The 22,605-nt window shown below is 47.3% G+C and overlaps 1 protein-coding gene across 1 annotated transcript; it reads right to left on the bottom strand.

The window, feature by feature from the left end:
• Window positions 1-325: 325 nt before the first annotated feature.
• mcoln1a (mucolipin TRP cation channel 1a) lies at window positions 326-22,605 on the bottom strand. The gene is made up of 14 exons (XM_056279741.1): window positions 22,566-22,605; window positions 21,650-21,918; window positions 20,745-20,912; window positions 18,225-18,381; window positions 15,836-15,917; window positions 10,670-10,766; window positions 9,924-10,023; window positions 8,675-8,781; window positions 6,650-6,799; window positions 5,994-6,095; window positions 5,752-5,874; window positions 3,092-3,298; window positions 1,739-1,869; window positions 326-362 (listed from the first exon to the last, which is right to left on the bottom strand). Exons 1-14 carry the CDS (start codon window positions 22,603-22,605, stop codon window positions 326-328), a joined length of 1,770 nt encoding a protein of 589 aa, XP_056135716.1.

Genomic DNA, 22,605 nt, shown 5'->3' on the forward strand with positions numbered 1-22,605 from the left:
CAGAGGACACGTGGTAAGAGTAGTCTTGAGGTGCGCCACCGAGTGCTTACAGTGGGGATGCACAGTGGAGGCAGAGCCAAATCAAAAAAAATATATAATGCTCCCATGCCATGCCCCCGTACAAGTTCAAAATGGTGTCCCATTTCACTCCTGAATGTACATGTTCCTTAGAAAGACTACAAGTCCGGTTGACCCCTGACCAAGACTTCTCCTTCAAGGGGAGGGGAGGTTTGGTTACGGAAACGGTCTCAGTCGGGAGCACGGAGTGGGACACTGTGGCCAGCAGGGTGAGCAGCTGAGCCTCCTGGGGTCACTAAGGTCAACTTCAGTTCACCAGGAGGACGTCTTCATACGTCGTCGTTCTGTGGAAACCAGATCAGAGCGGTATGCCATGTAACTCTTCACAATTATGAAAAATAAAAACGACTAAGCAATAAGCAATAATTAAAACTGATCCACCATCCGTTGCTTACTTTCTTTTTAAAAAACATTTTTTTCCCCTCCATTTTCCCCCAATTGTATCCGGCTAATTACCCCACTCTTCTGAGGTGTCCCGGTCGCTACTCCACCCCCTCTGCCGATCTGGAGAGGGCTGCAGACTACCATACGTCTCCTCCGATACATGTGGAGTCGTCAGCCGCTTCTTTTCACCTGACAGTGAGGAGTTTCACCAGGGGGACGTAGCGCAGTTCCCCCTCCCTCCTGAACAGGCGCCCCGACCAGCCAGAGGAGGCACTAGTGCAGCAACCAGGACACATGCCCACATCCGGCTTCCCACCCGCAGACACGGCCAATTGTGTCTGTAGGGATGCCCGATCAAGCCGGTGGTAACACGGGGATTTGAACCGGTGATCTCCGTGTTGGTAGGCAACAGAATAGACTGCTTCGCTACCCGGAGGCTGGTTGCTTTACTTTCTGTTGCTCTCGACTCAAAACACTTCAAAATGATTGAATTGAACTTGTAAAGAGCATGTACAGACTGGACCAAGAGTAGAGTGCACTAAAATCTATCAGCAGCACGGAGGACAACTCCCTCATACAGCACACTGTAACACATTCAACTGGATGAGGGTGAGCAGCAACCGATCATACATTACAGCAGCCGCATTGGCATCAAGTGAAACAGCTCCCCCTTCAGCTGGAGTCATGGTGACCTTGTCTGTGCAGCAGTTAATACACCACCGGTGACTGTGCTAACCAGTCAACTAAAAGGTCGGACCCTTTAGTTGACTGGTTAGCGCAGTCGCCTGTGGTCTGGGCTATCCCTGTTCGGTTCCTGACTGCGGCGGATTCCCGGCTGCCTCCTGAATTCGCCACATTGGTGTCAGAAGTGGGATGATGCGACCGCGAGGCCTTCGGAAGCGTATGCGCCCAGAGGCGTGAGAGAGCTGATATGCTGAAGCGTAGGGACCGCTTCCCCAAGGAGGAGGGGTGGGGGGTAGTGTAACGACCACAGATGACTAGACTCGCTAGCGCCTGTGCCAACGGGTCGGGCACTTTAGTTGACTGGTTAGCGCAGTCGCCCGTGGTGCGGGCTATCCGGGTTTGGTTCCCGGCTGCAGCGGTTCCCAGGCTGCCCCCTGAATTTGCTACATTACACCTGAAGCTAACTAGGGCAGCAGTCTGCAACAGTTTCCTCACCCGAAGCATTTCGCCTGTACTCCTGCCCCCCACAATCTGACTACTTTTGATAACCTTGTGAACATATAGCTGTTATTGATTATGCTAGGTGTCCCACCTGTCACAGCAGCAAAAGAAGGAGCAGGGGGAGGTTTCCAGGCCCCTGAACTTCCCCGAGCTCGGCGCGTCTGTGCACTCCGCTATGAAGGCGTGCAGGTCCGTGATGTGGATGGGCTCCTGGCTCTGGTGCTGTGGGGACAACATGGGCAAGGTAAGGCAGGTTTATCTGTAAAGCACATTTCCTACACCAAGAGAATCAAAGTGCTTTACATAAGGTACAACAATACATTAAATAAGAAATTTTAAAAAGAATTTAGAAGAATAAAATAGTCAGAACTGGTTAAACAATAAAAGGATAATTGGACGGAGGCAGAAACTCCCAATAAAGCTGAAATCCAGTCCACAAGTGCCACTATTTTAACCTGGAAAAACTCACTGAACAACACACAGAGTAAAAGACACCTTAACTTCTTGCAGGTTGCAGGTCTGCCTGACACAAAGTAGCTGCTCAAACAAATGTAAGCCAGGCATCTTAAAGGATATTGATAGTTTCTTTGTTTATTTCTAGTCAACATTTCCATCGCACAGATTTCTATCTTCCCATCTACATTTTTTCTCAATACAATATTTACCAGGAAAATATACAATAATCATTCCCTCATGGCGTTCAGGAATTTTTGCATTCATTTTTGACTTGTGAAATGAATTAAACCTAATTGCAGTGAAATATCTATCGGGCTGTAAAGGTGTTTTTTTGGGGGGGGGGGATTTTTTCTCCCTTTTTCTCCCCAGTTGTATCCGGCCAATTACCCCACTCTTCCAAGTCATCCCGGTTGCCGCTCCACCCCCTCTGAAGATCCAGGGAGGGCTGTAGACTACCACATGCCTCCTCCGATACATGTGGAGTTGCCAGCTGCTTCTTTTCACCTGACAGTGAGGAGTTTCCCCAGGGGGACGTAGCGAGTGGGAAGATAACGCTATTCCCCCCTAGTCCCCCCTCCCCTGAACAGGCATCCCGACTGGCCAGAGGAGGCGCTAGTGCAGCGACCAGGACACATACCCACATCCAGCTTCCCAACCGCAGACACGGCCAACTGTGTCTGTAGGGACGCCCGACCAAGCCGGAGGTAACACGGGGATTCGAACCGGCGATCCCCGTGTTGGTAGGAAACGGAATAGAGCGCTACGCTACACGGTCACCCTGTAAAGGTATTTTAACAGTAATCTGCAGCAGGTATCCCCTGGAAATAAGAGCTTTTACCACCAGAGATCACAAACTCTACCTGGATCCTCAATGAAACCAAGACTGGAAAAACTAAATAAACGAATATACAGACAAACACTCCTCCATATGTCAATAAAGTAGAAAAAGTAGGCGGTAGACAGACATGACTCAAACCAGACTTCCTACCTTGATGGTCTCGTAGGCCCCGGTGATGAGAGCGATGAAGAGGGAGAGCACCATGTAGATGAAGAGGGAGATGAAGGTGTAGAGGTAAACCTGGCTGAACACCCACACCAGGGTGCTGCTTTCCTGCATCCCGGAGAACGTCACGAACATGTCGTCCCCGTTGATGAGGGAGAACAGGCACTCGGAGACCATGGAGAGAGAGCGGAACTGAGGGAGGGGAAAAAACAGGACGCCCCATCAACCATTTTGGAAGAGTTACCTCGCACCTTCGTATCCTCTGTTGGAGGAGGAGAGTGAGCTGGAACTAATTGTTCAGAACAACAACAAATAAAGCCGGTGTGAGTTCAGCTAGTTAGCAACACCTCCAGTCGGCAGGAATTTACTAGCTTGCTTCATGGCACCTTCCCAGTATGGCTGCTTGGTGTCACGGGGCCCTTAAACCTGGATTCTAGCGCTGAAAATGTGCCGTCCTCTGACTTCAGAGTTCACACATTTTTTCACCGACGGTTTTCATTGACTTTTCCTTGGCTATCGTGTAGCTTGATTTCCATGACCAAGAGAACATTTTCTTTTTAAGAGTTCCCACTGAAAAGGCGTGTTTTAACACTACATGTGAAAGCCAGTCTGCATTTCAAATACTGTATATCAGCCACTCTACTCCGCATAGCTTTTGCGAGCCATATTTTATCCATCCATCCATTATCCAAACCGCTTATCCTGCTGTCAGGGTCGCGGGGACGCTGGAGCCTATCCCAGCAGTGATTGGGCGGCAGGCAGGAGACACCCTGGACAGGCCGCCAGCCCATCACAAAATATGGCGCCCACCCCAGGGACGCCATATTTTATATTAGTCCATTTTGAAGCCACGTATTGCTGAAACTGCACTTGCTTGGTATTCTGTTGACAAGATAACTAGGCTAACTGATGTGAAAGCTAGCCAGCAGAGCCACAGCTTAGCATAATGAAACAGACTGTTGGACACACACACACACACACACACACACACACACACACACACACACACACACACACACACACACACACACACACACACACAAACAAACCAGTACATATGGCAGATGGAACCATCGCAGTGGTTCCATCTGCCGTTATTTCTTTTAATCTAGTTGACGCTAACTGAGGCAGATATCTGTGACTTTGCCAAAATTATAACTTTCCACAACTTTTCCGGGGCCTGGAAATTGTCACTGAAAACCTACTGCCTTTTCCAGGTTTTTCCTAACCAAATGAACGCTGTGTCTTGCCAGGCCACCATGCTGCTTAGTTTGCAAAAAATAAAGTCTGGGAGGAATGGGTTTTAGTGATTTATACGATGCATCTGAACCTAAGAGAAGGGGCACAAGACACAAGTCCCCCCCCCAATTACCCCACTCTTCTGAGCCATCCCGGTCGCTGCTCCCCCCCCCCCCTGCCGATCCAGGGAGGGCTGCAGACTACCACATGCCTCCTCTGATACATGTGGAGTCGCCAGCTGCTTCTTTTCACCTGACAGTGAGGAGTTTCACCAGGGGGACGTAGCAAGTGGGAGGATCACGCTATTCCCCCCAGTTCCCCCTCCCCCCTGAACAGGCGCCCCGACCGACCAGAGGAGGCACTAGTGCAGCAACCAGGACACATACCGACATCCGGCTTCCCACCTGCAGACATGGCCAATTGTGTCTGTAGGGATGCCCGACCAAGCCGGAGGTAACATGGGGATTCAAACCGGCGATCCCCGTGTTGATAGGCAACGGAATAGACTGCCACGCCACCCGAACGCCCCAAAAGACACAAGTCTGACTAAATGAATAGATGATCTCGAATAGCCATATACACCTTAATGTCATGATAAAATAAAAAAAATAGAACAGAACCTGAGAAACAGAACAAACTGGACCAGAACTCTGATTTTATCCAAATGACAAAGCCTAAACTGAGCAGTTCTGAATCATAGTCGGTCTTTATACCTGGAATGGAGAAGGCTTAGGACTCTGGGGCAACTGGGAAAGTATTTTGTACGTATTTGGGTCGGCCCCCTTAACTGGAGGACCCAAGTTCAATTTCCCATGAGGAAAGCACCTCTTCCAAGTGTCCTTGATTAGAAACACTCCTAACTCCTAACCGCTCCAGGGGTGCCATGCTAGCTAATAAAACAAAGACATATTTCCACAAAGTCTACAACTACTATTACTTTCCGCTGGTCCGGTTAGGGGGCGCCACAGCGGATCATCGGTCTCCATCTCTTCCTGTCCTCTGCATCTTCCTCTGTCACACCAGCCACCTGCATGTCTTCCCTCACCACATCCATAAACCTCCTCTTTGGCCTTCCTCTTCTCCTCTTCCCTGGCAGCTCCATATTCAGCATCCTTCTCCCAATATACCCAGCATCTCTCCTCCCCACATGTCCAAACCATCTCAATCTTGCCTCTCTTGCTTTGTCTCCAAACCGTCCAACCTGAGCTGTCCCTCTAATATACTCGTTCCTAATCCTGTCCTTCTTCGTCACTCAAAAATGTACACCAGTCAGACAGCGACTGTAAACTCTGCAAAGGGCCTCTTGCTATGTCGCGGGAAAGCAGCATCTTGCCAGGGATTATCTGTTCCCGTAGGCAGTCACTCAACAAAAGCCACATCTAACTGCCGTTTTAAGTGCCCCTCACCTTGACATGGTACGGTCCCAGAACGATCCAGCCACAGAAGCAGTATCCCAGGTAGATGACGGCCACACAGCAACAGAACCGAATCACGTTGGGGAATGCTGCTCGCAGGGTCACGATGAGGATCTATGGTAGACGGAGACACTATACATTACTTTGAGGGAGAGGAGAGAGAGTAAAAATAAGAGAGAGAGAGAGAGAGAGCGAGAGAGAGAGCTACATACACCATCATATCTGTTACTTACATTGTACTTCTGGAAAAAGGTGAGATAGCGAATGACTCCGACCCACACCAGAAGAGTGGAGGTCCCCAACAGGATACCGCACAAGTCGTAAGAGGACAGAGTCTGTCAGAAGAGAGGGGAGGGATTCACTGGTCGCCGTAAGCATAGTTTGACAGTTTGACAGGACGTAGACGTCGCTATCATCAAATCAAGGTCAGCTTTACTGCAGGTGAGTGTGTAAAACAGAAGACCAGCACACCACTGATGATGACAAACAGACATTTAAAAGAAATCCTTCCAGCTCTGAGCCGTTAATATTACGAACCAAAATAAATAAATAAAGCAGCCAATAAATATGCACTGGCTTGTTTTTATTGTTTGCTTTTTACTGTCTATTTATCATTCTGACTGGGGAGAGCCCAGGTTTAAGACAATTGTCTGTCCAAAGGCTAGACAATAAAGTTTGGTGAAAGTAAAAAATGTATTCAGTCCCATAAGGTAAAGTTCAAGGCAACCCACTGAGGCTCTCTGCAAAATTTAACAAAGTTTTACAAAAAAATATCAGAAGATTTTTAATTCATTTTTGGTCACATCAACTGATTTGGCTGAATCAAACAAAGAGAAAATGTGTAGACGGCTACTATCCATTAGAGGGCGTCACGGTGAGCGTCACAGACCTTTGCTTCGATGCCGATTTTAATGAAGCTGCCGGTGATGGTGAGGATGTCGCTGACGATGAGCAGGATGAACCAGCCGTTGATGAACTCCAGCCGGTCCGCCCAGCACACCGTACGGTCCAAGCTGTCCTTAAAGAACTGAACAAACTCCTGGAAGACACAGATGGTTCCCAGTCTTCAGAAAATCACTTTCCAGGACTTCTCAGGGACATTTTCCGTGACTTTCGCTTGACTAGAACATGACAGCTGCTGCTCATTAAAGGTGATATTATTCAGTACTGACTCTCAGTGGAAGCCTCAGCAGTCTGGAAATGAACTGTGTGCGGGTCACTGAACACGCCGCCCAAACTTCAAGCGCTGATGTGCAATCTTAATGACTAAAAATGTGCGATCCCAGCTAAAAATTACAGTAAAGATATGCCATCTAAGCGGGTAAATATACCATCTTACATACTATCCATTCATCCATGCATTATCCGAACCGCTTATTCTGCTCTCAGGGTCGCGGGGATGCTGGAGCCTATCCCAGCAGTCATTGGGTGGCAGGCGGGGGAGACACCCTGGACAGGCCGCCAGGCCATCACACAGGACACACACACACACACACATTCATACCTAGGGGTAATTTAGTACGGCCGATTCACCTGACCTACATGTCTTTGAACTGTGGGAGGAAACCGGAGCACCCGGAGGAAATCCACGCAGACACGGGGAGAACATGCAAACTCCACACGGAGGACGACCCAGGACGACCCCCAAGGTTGGACTACCCCGGGGCTCGAACCTAGAACCTTCTTGCTGTGAGGCGACCGTGGTTTACAAACTAACTTTACAATTTTCCATTAAGTCAATAATATTTCCAGGACATCAGATTTATTATTCTCCAGGTACTTTCCATGACTGGGAAACTAGTCTACAAATTTCTGGGTTTTTCCAAGTTTTTCAGGACAACTGGGAACTCTGATATAGCACCTTTCAAGGTAATTGTTAACCGGTGCTTAAAAAAAAAACAAAAAACAAACAAACACACAATTAAACTAATTACACAAATAAAACAATAGCAGCACAATGGAATGAGAATCGGTATTAAGAGACGGACATCAGAATTAGAAGACAAGCAATAAAAAAAAAAAATGCAAAAAATGCCAGTCTATAAAAGTGAGTTTTTAAGAGTAACTTTAAAGTTGCCAGAGTTTTCAACTCTGATCTGGCCTTGGATGGCATGCCACCACCTGGGGGCGCCAACAGCAAAAGCATGACCGCTTGTGGTCCTATAGCTGGATCTGGGGACGGCTAAAAGAGTCCATCCCAAGGACCTAAGACTGCATTTAGGTTCATAAAATAAAGAGAACAGAGTGACAGAGCATTCAGCCATTGTACAGTACATCACTATCCATTCACACCAGTTTTGGAACCCTCATTTTGAATTTCATCCCATCTCATCTCATCTCATCCCATCTCATCTCATCCCATCCCATCCCATCTCATCTCATCTTCAGCTGCTTCTCCGGGGTCGGGTTGCAGTGGCAGAAAGCTAGGGGACACCAGGAGTCCCTCTTCCCAGCAACGCCCTCCAGCTCCTCCTGGGGGAACCCAAGGCATTCACAGGCCAGATTGGACATGTAGTCCCTCCAGCGAGCTACCCCGGGGTCTCCTCCCAGTTGGACGTGCCCGGAAAACCTCCAAAGGAAGGCGCCCGGGAGGCATCCTAATCAGATACCCGAACCACCTCAACCGGCTCCTTTCGACGCGAAGGAGCAGCGGCTCTACTCCGAGCTCCCTCCGGATGTCCGAGCTCCTCACCCTATCTCTAAGGCTGAGCCCAGACACCCTACGGAGGAAACTCATTTCAGCCGCTTGTATCCGCGATCTCGTTTTGAGTCTTCTCATAAATTCTGTGAAACATCACCGGGATTTCTGCAAACTGGCATTTGCTCCTCTTAGTTCTGGAGACACCCATTGCTTCCCATTGGTTACGCAAATGTCACCAAAACCATTGTGCTGTAGGCAGGAATGTGTCCTTACATGTTGCAGCACGAAGCCTCGCAGGATGGAGCGTCCGCACAAGACCAGCGACAGCATGCACACCAAAACCACCGTCACGTCAAACGCCAGGCGTTTGTAGCTCTCCACTGAGGAAAGGATTTGGGACAGAAAGCAAAACTAAGCATCAAAAAGCCATATTGGATATTGAAATGACCTTTTTTGCACAACTCTGAAAAATGCACATCTATTAAGTCTTTCATTTAAATGAAAGAATATGGTATTTCTTCATTTGTGCTGGAGCGACCCCTGTTGCTACATAAATATCCTATACATTCATTTACTCTTAAGTCAACGTCAGCCATCACTGTTCTATATAGTCAAGGCTCAGCGTTTTCGGTTTTTATTTTTCAAAGCCATCCAGCATGCCGAATTTCTCCACAAGAGGTCACTGTTACATAACCTCACACGAACAGGAACGACTTTTGGATCCGCGGAAACATAAAATCCGGGCGAAAATCAGTTTAAACTGATCTGCTCCTTTTAAAAAACCTGGGTATTTTTCTGTGAAAATCGGTAAAAACCGAAAACGCTGAGCCTTGTATGTAGTATTACGATGGTTCATTTTGGTTTTATTATTTTGAGGGGGGGGGGGATTCCCCCCCCCCCTTTTTCTCCCTAACCGTATCTGGCCAATTACCCCACTCTTCCGAGCCGTCCCGGTCGCTGCTCCACCCCTTCTGCTGAGCCGGGGAGGGCCGCAGACTACCACACGCCTCCTCCGACACATGTGGAGTCGCCAGCCGCTTCTTTTCACCCGACAGTGAGGAGTTTCACCAGGGGGACGTAGCGCGTGGGAGGATCATGCTATTCCTCCCAGTTCCCCCTCCCCCCCCTGAATAGGCACCCCGAGCGACCAGAGGAGGCGCTAGTGCAGCGACCAGGACACCTACCCACATCCGGCTTTCCACCTGCAGACACGGCCAATTGTGCCTGTAGGGATGCCCGACTGAGCTGGAGGTAACAAGGGGATTCGAACCGGCGATCCCCGTGTTGGTAGGCAACGGAATAGACCGCCACGCTACCCGGGCGTCCAAAACGAATGCCCGCTATGGTTAATTTTGGACTGGAAAAAAAAATGAAACAATTTGGGGAACTTTTGGCCCATGTCTACCATCACAACACACTTCTGACATATTGACACAACTAATGTCTCACACATTATACACAAAAATAAATTCTCCCTTGTTTTCAAATCTCCCATTCGTCCATCACCCCCTCCATGCCTCACCCTGTCCAGACACGCTGGGGTCTCGACATTCCTTTATGGATGCCTGGTTTTCCAGGCTGATCTTCACTTTGCCGCTGTGAGCCTTGTTGTCCATGACTATCTGCAGCACAGGAATAAGCAACATTGATTATTTATTTATTTAAATTTTTTCACGTTCATGTGACGAACACACGCCGACTCCGCCCCCACTCCCGAAGACGGCGTTGCCAATTATTGCTGCTTCGTCGAGTCCGGCCCTTGTCGGATCTGACGAGACCGGGGCGCGAATCCCGGTCCCCAGTGGGCAACTGCATCGACACAAAGCCGATGCTTAGACCGCTACACCACCGCGGACTTGTTTATTTTTTGTACACGAGATCAAACTCTTGTCTCTTAAGTATGACAAAAAAAATAAAGTCAGGTGCTCTAAAAATGAAGCAGATAACAGTCAAACAAGAGAATATTAACCAGTGAACGGGACGCGATGTGACCCTCCCTGAGCGTTCACACTGGACACAACCATTCACACAGCGAGCTGAAGTAATACTCCACGTCCTAGCAGAATACACCAGCTAACCTCTTCGTGGTCACTACTGAGTACATCACGCTACACCATCATGACATCTGCTGGACCATCCCACACACTATCAGGCAAAACCTCAGGTATTAACGCAACACATCAGTAACATCCTGACCGCTGGTTAAAGCCAGCGGGAAGGAGTCGGTGTTACTGTGTGTGTGTGTGTGTGTGTGTGTGTAGCCCTCACCATTATGTAAAACGTATAACAGTCTGGGATCTCACTGTTAATGATGGTCTGAACATTAATGGCCTTCAACTGGAACTCTATGGTCACGTTAATGAGCCTTTGGGAACAAAGGAAAGAGACAAAATGATAAAACAATTTCTCACTGAGCTCCAACACAGGTCACCAGTCATTTACTCCCCAAAATGAATGATGACGAGAGACCCCAACTGAGGGATGGGGTGAATATTGAGAGACGGGATGGGAGCGTGATCTATGTGTCCACTGATGGCACTTGGAACTAGCACCGAGAAAGAACATGACATACTTATAATTGCTTGCCATCCTCGACTCGAGACTTTTAGGGGCGAGTAAGAAAAGTTTGAAATAGCAAGTGCACATTTTCTGTTGTAGGATAACATTTATAAAGGACACCAAGCGACGGTCGCAAAGGCCGAAGTAGCCTACAACTGAGTGCAAGGGATATTTTTTTTTTGGTTAACGTCACGTTATTTGATCTGGTTTTGATACCCACAATGTTCAGACTGTTGGATAAATTTAACTGTGAGCCACAAGTTTTGACCGGGAGCTACGGAGTTTAGCATGACAACGTTGGACAATTATAGTGAGCTTGGGAGACCCATTGCAATGGACATCTCCGCCACTTGGGGGGGGGGCCCTTTCACTAGGAAAGGTTTTACCCCCTGCCCACCAACAGGGGGAAGGGGTATAGATTTTAAAACCCCGTTTACCTTGGAAGACCAAACCTTGTTCTTTTGCGTTCATCTGTCGAGTTTAGCGGTTGCTACTGATTTATTGTGTGTGCTTCTTGACATGTGGGGAACTGAGGGAGGGCTTTTTGTGGAGCTGTACAATGAATAGGGGTATACAAATGGTGTCTTTAAATGTTAATGGCATGAACAACCCAGTCAAAAGGGCCAAGGTATTAGCAAAACTTAGGAAGGAGGGAACCGTGGTCGTATTTCACCAAGAAACTCACTTGTCGTCACAAGAGCGCGACAAACTAAAACGGTTCGGATATGATAATACATTCCACAGTTCATTCAAACGGACCAATAGGAGAGGAGTGGCCACCTTAATCAAGAATTCTGTGAAATTTGACATAACTAAGGAGATGTGCGATATGGAGGCGAGGTATGTGGTGGTTAAGGGGAGGATGGAAGGGCTTATGGTCACGTTACTCAATGTCTATGCACCACCGGATAGTGATAAGAAATCCTTTGAGACTATATTTGATATCATAACAGAGGAAACAGAAGGTACTCTTATATGCGCAGGAGACTTCAATGTGGTACTCAATCATAAATTAGACACTACAAGTACAAACAGGAATAGGGTGCATATTAGTAGATACATAAACATACAACTGTCAGAATTAGGAATTAGGGATGTGTGGAGAGATATGCACTTACTAGACAGGGATTACACCCATTACTCGCATCGACATTCAATCTACTCTAGGATTGATTACTTTGTTATGAAAGCAGGGGACCGACACAGGGTGGAGGAATGCAGAATAGGGGTAACGGACCTGTCGGACCATAGTGCTATATACCTGGCAGTGGACCTGAACAGCAGGAGGAGGAAGACTGAGTGGAGACTGAATGTAGGACTATTAAACAATAAGGAATTGGTAGAAGAGATAAAACAAGATATGATTAAGTACAGAGAGGAGAATGATAATGGAGAAGTGGATCCGACTATTTTGTGGGACGCACTAAAATCAGTAATCAGAGGGAAATTAATAGCACAAGCATCTCTCCTCAAACGAGCCAGACTGGAACTCTATCAAAACTTTATCGGGCAACTTAAAAAACTAGAAGAACATCACAAAAAACCGAATACCACCGAGACGCTAGAGAGGGTTAAGGAAGTCAGAGGGGAGATTGATCAGTTACTACTGACAGAAGTAGAGAAGAAAGCCAGATTTGTGAAGCAGTCTTATTATGAGGGAGGGCCGAAAGCAAGTAGATTATTAGCCAGACGAATTAGGATGAAACAAAAGTTAAACACTGTACATAAAATTAGGGACCCCATGACTGGTGAGCTAGTAAGAGAACCAGAGGACATAGAGAGGGTGTTTGTCGATTATTACAAAGCATTGTACACACAACCTACAGCAGCAGAGCCAGATAGGATGAAGGAATTTTTAGATGGTCTGGAACTGCCATCAATAGGAAGAATACAGAATAGCCTCCGGACATCAGATATAACAGAAGAGGAATTAGAGAAAGCAATAAGTAGACTGAAAAATGGCAAGTCGGCAGGTAGCGATGGATTTCCATCAGAGTTTTACAAGGTATTCAGACAGGAGCTGAGCCCAATATTGAGGCATCATTAAGGTATACCATGAAAGAGGGCAAAAGTCCCCCTTCTTGGAAAGAAGCTGACATCACCACAATTCCAAAAGAAGGGAAGGACAAAGAACTGTGCAGCAGTTTCAGACCAATATCCATACTCAATCTAGATTATAAAATATACACCTCAATATTGTCAAAGAGGTTGGGGACATTCATGACCGATGTTGTTGATGAGGACCAGTCAGGCTTTATAAGAGGACGGCAAACGCAGGACAACATAAGGAAGACTATTCATATTGTGGAAGAGACACAGAGGAGCGGAGAGAGTGCAGTCCTGGTGAGCTTAGATGCTGAAAAGGCATTTGACTGTGTAAGCTGGTCATACCTTTTCATTGTATTAGAAAAGTTAGGATTCGATGATAACTCAGTTAAATGCATCAGAGCATTGTACCAAGAACCAACAGCAAGAGTGAAGGTGAATGGGAGTTTATCGGATAGGTTTATATTAGAACGATCGACTCGACAGGGCAGCTGCTTATCACCCACGCTCTTCGCTATCTTCATTGAGCCCTTGGCCCAAGCGATTAGACAGCACCAGGACATCAGGGGAGTAGAGATAAGAGGGACAGAACACAAGTTGGGTCTATTTGCGGACGACCCGATAGTCTACATGACACAACCAGATATAAGCTTTCCAGCATTGATGGGCTTAATTCAGGAATATGGACACTATTCAGGGTATAAAATTAATGTGACAAAGACGCAGATCTTAACGTTGAATTACTCGCCTCCAAAAGGGATCAAAGAAAGCTTCAAAATCAGATGGGACTCAGACGAAATGAAATATTTGGGGGTATACATTACAAAAGGGATAGACAAATTATACAATGCAAATTATTCACGCATAAACCAAGAAATAAACAAGGATCTGAGAGGGTGGTCACTAATCAACCTAGATTTTAGCTCAAGGATAGAAGTGGTCAAAATGAACATGTTGCCGAGACCGCTATACCTATTCCAATCTCTTCCTATACAAATACCACATAATCAATTCAGGGAGTGGGATAAATTGATATCTCGTTTTATTTGGGGAGGAAAAAGACCTAGGGTTAGATTTACAACTATGCAGTTGCCCAAAGAGAGAGGGGGAATGGCAGTACCTAATCTCGAGGATTATTATTATGCAGCCCAGCTCAGGGCAGTGTTATGCTGGTGTGACTCAAATTATGAAGCCAGATGGAGATACATAGAAACGGGAGGGCTAGCAGGGGAGGGAGGGCTTTCAGATTCAGACATTGTTAGGGGACAGGGAACTTTTTAGGACACAGGGGAAATTATTGGACACGATCACTAAATTCACTCTAGACATTTGGAACGCTGTGATTAAGAGATACAAACTGGAAAAAGAAACCAAGGTTCTTAGATGGCTGGCTCATGACAGTGGATTTCAACCAGGGAAAGATGATTGGAGTTTCAAAAGATGGGAGTATAGGGGCATCACGGCAATATGTACTATAATGGATAAAGGGGAGATACAAAGTTTTCAATTTCTTAAGGACAAGTTTGATTTGGGTGGTGGAGACTATTATAGGTATATTCAGGTGAAAGATTATTATGCCAAGGAAATAAAAATAGACAAATCTGTAGAACAGAACCCGCTGATTCGATTGGTGGCTAATGCATACAAAGGGAAGAAAGTGAGGGCCATTTCAGCTTTATACCAAGCACTGCTTGAGAACAGGGGTAACTCAACTAAATATATAAAGGATAAGTGGGGATAGAGAATTGGAGATGGAGATGACCGAGCAGGAGTGGGAAAATGTATGTAGGATTCAGCACTCAGCCACTGCTTCGAGGTTGTGGAGGGAGTTTGGTTGGAAAAATGTCATCAGGTACTTCATAACATCAAAAGTGAAGGGGAGGTATGCACCAGAACATAATGATTGCTGGAGACAGTGTGGCCAGGTTGGGGCTGACCATTCTCACATATTTTGGAAGTGCCCCAAGTTGAAAGAGTACTGGGAAGAAATATGGGGGGCTCTGAAGACGATTTTGGGCTATGAAGTGCCAGTGACTGGATTAGTATTATACTTGGGGAATCTGACGGAGGAAAACGTACAAGGTAGTGATATGTACCTAGTCAAAATCTTGCTTGTCGCTAGTAGGAAAGCTATAACAAGAGCATGGTATAAGATTGATCCACCTACGAAAGAACAGTGGTTGAGTGCGGTAGAGGAAATATATAATATGGAAAGATTCACGTTTATACTGAGGGTGCAAGGGGAGAAGCTTGATTCGAAATGGGTGAAATGGATTGAGTACAAGAGAGAGGAACAAATGTAACATTTATAGGACACCACATGACCATGAAACTAGCAAAAGATGTTATGTAAATAAGAAGTAACCCACATGTCACACTATCATTTTATTTTATTATTATTATTATTGTTTAGTTCCTTTGTTGTTGTCTGTATTATTATATTTGCTATGAAACTGTGAATATTTGTAATTTGCAATACTGCCATTAAAAATTAAAGTTAAAAAAAAAGAATGATGACGCCGTGTCAGTATATGTGTAACAGAGCCTTTTAACAACGTTGTGGGCCAACCTCTTTACATTAACCGCATCACTCCAAAAATATTCCTCAGTCCAGGATGAAGAAACCAGAATGACTCACGAACTAGGACAAGCTGCTGTAAATTCCTCCGTGAGTGTGTGCGAGTGTGTGTTTTCTTACATACACGCATGAATGCATGTGTGCCAACGAGATAAGTCGAAGGTTGAGCGACATCAGCTATCGCAGAGATAACTGTACCAAATTAGGTGAAACAGGAAGAGGCGGGAGCCATGAGAAAAATGAAGCCTTACTTGTGGAACTTGAGGGTAAAGTTCCTGTAGTTACTGGTGACAGGACCCGAGGGGATGGACAGGGGATTCACTCCTATGCAGTCTGGACCCAAAACAAACAAGGGGGAAAAAAAGTCATTATGCTAATCACATAAATATAGTCACACCCAGAGTCAAGTGTTCAGAACAACGGTGGCATGTAGTTATTCTGAAAGCGGCTCGGTCGTGGTTTTTAATACACAGGCAGAATCTTGTTGTGAAAAACGTGGTTTGATCGTATGGCTGGTACACAGAGACCGCCACAGTAAGAGCAATTCACACCAACTTCGAAGACGACTTTATCAGCATAATCACCAAATAGTCTTTTTAGGGGAGAAGTAGACACAGAGGGCAGAGAAGGAGAAGGAGAAGGAGAAGGAGAAGAAGAAGAAGAAGAAGAAGAAGAAGAAGAAGAAGAAGAAGAAGAAAAAGAAGAAGAAAAAGAAGAAGAAGAAGAACAACAACAACAACAACAACAACATTATTATTATTTATATAGCACTTTATCCATCCATCCATTATCTAAGCCGCTTATCCCAGTTGGGGTTGTGGGGATGCTGGAGCCTATGCCAGCAGTCATTGGGCGGCAGGCAGGGAGACACCCTGGACAGGCCGCCAGCCCATCTCAGGGCCTACACACACACACACACACACACACACAAACACACACACACACACACGTCTAGCTAGGGACAATTTAGTACGGCCGATTCACCTGACCTAGTACATGTCTTTGGACTGTGGTAGGAAACCGGAGCACCCGGAAGAAACCCACGCAGACATGGAAAGAACATGCAAACTCCACACAGAGGACGACCCGAGACGACCCCCAAGATTGGACTACCCCAGGGCTCAAACCCAGGACCTTCCTGCTGTGAGGCGACCACGCTAACCACTGTGCCAGCGTGCCGCAACATTGTTATCTACAACGTGATTTGATTGTGTGGCTGGTTTACGGTTACCGCCACAGTGGGGGCGATTCACAATGAAGTTTTCAGGTGTTCAGCTGTTTAACTAATTCAGAGCAATACACCTCCAAACCATATAACATAGCTGGTCTCACAGCCATCTTGTAAACCTTCCCTTTAACTCTTGCTGGTACCCTTCTGTCGCAAATCACTCCCGACACTCTTCTCCACCCACTCCACCCTTGCCTGCACTCTCTTCTTCACCTCTCCTCTGCTCTCCCCATTACCTACATATCAAATAATAATACATAATAATAAATACTATCAAATTTTCTCATTATTTAACGTCAAAGTATCTCATGCCTCATATACAACTATGTTAGAAAATATGAAGTGAGACTGTCAGTGCAAAACAAAAAGTGCGGTTTCAAACAGGTGGTATCTGTATATAGCTGTACTCTAGTATACAGTGGTCACGTTTTCAACTAACAGTTACTTAATGTGACATCACTAACCACCCATCACATGGTGGTGAAAAGTTTACGCAACATAACTGCACAGAAGCACAGTCCCCTATTAGCACAGGAACCAGCTGGGCTTGTAGAGTCGCACCACGGCACACAGCCTTCGAGCAACACCGGCAGTGTTGACACAACACATTCAACACCGGTATTTTGTGGCTCCAGCGCTAACATTAGGCAACTAGGTTAAAAGAATAGACACGCGGTCCGCGGTGGCGTAGCGGTCTAAGCATCGGCTTTGTGTTGACGCAGTTGCCCACTGGGGACCGGGGGTTCGCGCCCCGGTCTCGTCAGATCCGACTATGGCCGGACTCGATGAAGCGGCAATAATTGGCAACGCCGTCTTGGGGAGGGGGGCGGAGTCGGCTTGTGTTCGTCACGTGAATGCGTGTCTGTGCGTGTCGGAAAAAGCAGCGGTTCGGCCTGGAGTCGCCTTGTCACCAAAGTGGGGAGGCGTCTCCTTCGAGACTGCCGGCCGGAGAGATGCAGTTGGCGAACGCATGCAGTACGAGGGTGGGTGTTTGAATTAAAATAGGGATCGATTGGCCACTAAATTGGGAGAAAATCAGAAATAAAAAAAAAATAGACACGCAACAACACCCCTCACTAGCCCGTGCAACCAATACCAGTGCGAAAGAGTTGGCGTCACGGCCTGGCCGTGTAGTTTTGTTTGCCGGTATCAAATCGCCACACGATCGGGGGTCAATTCACGAGCAGGGGCGTTTCCCTCTTTGAGAGTCCCTGCACAACATGGCCGCTGAGGAGTCACCTCGCACAAAAGGAAAGGCCACCATTTCCTTTCAGAGGCTTGAGGCGATGATTCCAGTTACCAGCGGTTTTAAAGGGGCGGCGACACCAGAGTAAATCGCCTGGCGCCACTCTTGATGGAGACTAAACTCCACGGACCACCAGCCTCCCCTCGTTCTCTGGAATGTTCTGTACCTGTGATAACGTGAGGGTCTATGTTGAAGGTGTCGTTGGCCGGATCAATGCGCCCCTTCTTGTAGTATTGCTGGCAGAGGGAAAGGGCACTGCTGTTCACCCCCACACCGTAGACGTACGCATAGCGGCCCACCGTGGTCTCCGGTAATTGCAGGTACTAGAGGGAGAGGGCAGGAGAGGGAGGGGAGGAGACGGGAGGAGGGAGAAGACAAGGAGAGAAGGAAAGAAGAGATGAGAAGAGAAGAAGAGGAGAGGCTTTGATTCATTCACACAGAGACCCAAATTCCACTTGACACCCTTCAAACAACATTGATGATGTCTTTTTTTGGGGGGGGATTTCCCCCCCTTTTTCTCCCCAATTGTAGCCGGCCAATTACCCCACTCTTCCGAGCCGTCCCGGTCACTGCTCCACCCCCTCTGCCGCTCCAGGGAGGGCTGCAGACTACCACATGCCTCCTCCGATACATGTGGAGTCACCAGCCGCTTCTTTTCACCTGACAGTGAGGAGTTTCACCGGGGGGGGGGGGGTAGCGTGTGGGAGGATCACGCTATTCCGCCCCAGTTCCCCCTCCCCCCTGAAGAGGCGCTAGTTCGACAACCAGGACACATACCCACAATCAGCTTCACACCCGCAGACACGGCCAGTTGTGTCTGCAGGGACGTTAACACGGGGATGCCTGTGTTGGTAGGCAACGGAATAGACCGCTACACAACCCGGACGCCCCTGATGATTTGTCATTTTACTGGTACACTTAAACATGGCCGAAATAGAACATTTGGTGTCTGCCTTCGATATATACAATAAAGAAAGCCGACATGTCAGCAGATGTGTTGGACATACTCTCATTTCTCGTGTTTCGTGCTCAGGTTCGCACGCTTATCACCAGCAAGAGTGTGGAAATGGTGTGATAACCACGAGCTTCCTGAATTAAAAGGTGCTACTTTTGCATAACATCAGTCAGTAAGTCCCGTCAGAAGTGAACAGCTGCTCTTGTTTCAGGTGGGGTTCGAAGTTTCATTTCACTAAAATCATCATAACACTTTTCCTCTTCTCGTTTCCGTCCTAGTTATTCAGCTTGAACACTCTGATCTCTTTTAGTCTTTTCTTTCATCGTTTCCTTTGATGGAGATGCAACTTTCGAACCGTAGTCAGCGCTGATGACAGAGGGTGTGTAGCAGTGCAGGCTTTCGGGGTGGGGGGGGTTCCTCCACAAAAAGATTACCTAGAAATTGACTGAAAGGTGGAGCAATTCCCAATTTCAGAGAACAGAGCTTGAAAAAGGGTGAAAAGGGGGGGCCAGGAACAAAGCGCTGCCTACACCAGACTAAACCTTTTAGCAGAAAAGACCACAACCCGAATCTTGGCCTGTCTGTTACAAAGCACTGGCAGAACAAGGTAGTCATGGTATTCCTGAATGGAAACCATAGACTTTGAATATAAACTTAGAAAGGTGTACAAATTAGAGGTCTAAAAAAATGAAACCAGGGGGCGTCTGGGTGGTGTGGCAGTCTATTCTGTTGCCTACTAACACAGATATCGCCAGTTCAAATCCCCGTGTTACCTCCGGCTTGGTCGGGCGTCCCTACAGACACAATTGGCCGTGTCTGCGGGTGGGAAGCCGGCTGTGGGAATGTGTCCTGGTCGCGGCACTAGCGCCTCCTCTGGTCGGTCGGGGCGCCTGTTTGGGGGGGGGGGGGACTGGGGGGAATAGCGTGATCCTCCCACGCACTACGTCCCCCTGGTGAAACTCCTGTCAGGTAAAAAGAAGCGGCTGGGGACTCCACTTGTATCGGAGGAGGCATGTGGTAGTCTGCAGCCCTCCCTGGATCGGCAGAGGGGGCGGAGCAGCGACCGGGACGGCTCGGAAGAGTGTGGTAATTGGACGGGTACATGTCGGCCCTGTGATGGCCTGGCGGCCCATCCAGGGTGTCTCCCCGCCTGCCACCCAATGACTGCTGGGATAGGCTCCAGCATTCCGCGACCCTGAGAGCAGGATAAGCAGTGAGGATAATGGATGGATGGCTGAAACCAGATTACAGTGAGCCTTGGTTACTGGCTGTCGTTATTCCACTTTAGCAAAGATAGTGGACTCCGAAGTGACAACACTAATGCAGCATAGCCAGAGATACGATGCCTTTTTTCAGACTAGGCTTTGACCTTCAAATTCACTAAATAGGCCTTTACCCAAAATGCAAATGGCTAGCATCTCCTCTTTAGACCCGCCTTCATCATGCAAATGGTGGACTGTTGCTACATAGCACGGCCCACATTGTGCTACAAGAATTGGATTTCTTCAGGTGCACTGGACGTTGCAAGTCCACAAATCTATCTTCGAGGCTTTTGAGCGGGAATTTTTTTTGAAAACATGGCCACACATTCTCCAAACTTGTAGTTCCTTAACTTTGAGTAGAATTATCCAAGTCGTTTCACTTGGGTAAATACCCCATTTGATGAGATGGCCCAGTTCTCGACCATTTGAATTGAAAGCGGCCACATATGGGTAGGCAGCATTAGCGTACCTGCTCCACGGCATAGAAAATCTGGTCGTACACATCGCTCTGTGTGTACACAGAAAAGGAGCTGTCGGAACCTTCATCGTAGTCCTTGAGGAAGAGGTGTTTGAAGGTCATGGTGTTCTCCTCCTTGAAGGTCACCACCACCTGGTTACTCAGCCCAAACAGCACTAACTGCAGCAAGGAGGAGGGGGGGGGGGGGTTCACAGAGAGAGGAGGGGAGAGAGGAGAGAAAGTTCATGTCAGAGTGAGTAGAAGTGGAGACAAACAGTAGAGAAGACAAAGCAACGCAATTAAAGGCGTATTTGTTCTCTCACTCCTCTTACCCTGAGGCGCTACGTTCCAGATGCTTCAGCAGGGCTTCAGGAAGTTCAGGCTTAGGCTTTAAAAAAACTGTTTTAAATTTACTGCTCGTCCATTACTTCCTCAAAAGCCCCTGTGAGCGTTTGGTTCTTCATTTTTTCCATTAGCAAGTTATTCATTTTCGTCTCCATATCGAAGTAATCAACTGCTCCTACTACTGCTGCTACTACTTTGCTTTACCAAACAGGCGAGGCTCAGCGTTTTCGGTTTTTAACTTTCAAAGCCATCCAGCATGCCGAATTTCACCACAAGAGGACACCGTTACATAACCTCGCACGAACAGGAACAACTTTTGGATCCACGGAAACATCAAATCCGGGTGAAAATCAGTTTAAACCGATCTGCCCCTTTTGAAGAACCTGGGTATTTTTCGGTGAAAATCAGTAAAAACCAAAAATGCCACGAACCTCAGTTGGACTCTTAAACATGGTATTTTTGTATGCGTAAGCAGATACCGTGATGTCTACTGATATTGTGTGAAATTCCCTGTGGTTACCGTGATAGTATATTTTCTGTACTGCCCGGCGCTAACAGGACTCGTCGTGTACCTGGATGGTGACGATGACGATCTTCAGCAGCTGCAGGCCCAACTTGAAAGGCTTGCGGCCCTTGGCGTGGTACTTGTCGCAGGGGCTCATAAAGAAGTATTTCAGCTTCCTGCGGAGGGCCTCCTCTCCCTGTTCAGCCCCTACCCAACGGCCCGTCGTCACCGCCGGAAACTGAGGGTTGCCGTGGCCGTTGCCGTGGTAACCATGGTCGCTGTCGCTACTGTCGACGGCGCCGTATCCAGGGACCGGGGAGGACAGCCTGTCCCGCTCTAAAGAAACCAAAAAAAAAAGAAGAAGAAGAACAAAATAAAACAAAAAAGACAGACAAAAAGAAAAAAGAAAGAAAGAAGTGGACCGATGAGGATGGGAGGGATGAGAGAGAAGCATTTCCTTGAGTAAAACAAAATAACTACAGCTTAAGCTTCTACTCCTAATAATAACCATCATCATCAAGACACGGTCAAAATGAACACGTAAAACAATAAATCAAGACCAAAAATTCCTTTTACTTTATTTTTCTCCCCCCTTTTACATTTTTGACCCGCAAACAACTGAGCACAAGTCATCCCAGGATACCCCAGACAAGGAGGGTGGAACAGAGGCTACAAGGACCACCTCATCTAGTGAGGTGCCTCAACTCAGTGGTTCTCAATCAGGTCCTCAGCTAACCCCAGGGCTTTTCCATTATTTGAAATGGTATCCAGTACTTTTTTGTTTTTTGTTTTTGTTTTTTGTGTGTGTGTGTCAGCTTGACCACTTGCCTCGTGTGCGACGATGTCAAGTACGGCGGCTCTAGTGCAACCCCAACCACAACACACCCGTACGTCAACGGTCCCTAAAGTTGTGTCAAGTGCGGAAGCGACGGGGCGAAGCAGATGGCAAATTCTACCGCTAGAAATACATCCGTGTCGCTTACTGAGTAAAAACACCAATCTATCCATCAAAATCACCGCCAT

The sequence above is a fragment of the Lampris incognitus genome, chromosome 5 (genome assembly GCF_029633865.1).
Source record: "Lampris incognitus isolate fLamInc1 chromosome 5, fLamInc1.hap2, whole genome shotgun sequence".
NCBI lineage: Eukaryota > Metazoa > Chordata > Actinopteri > Lampriformes > Lampridae > Lampris > Lampris incognitus.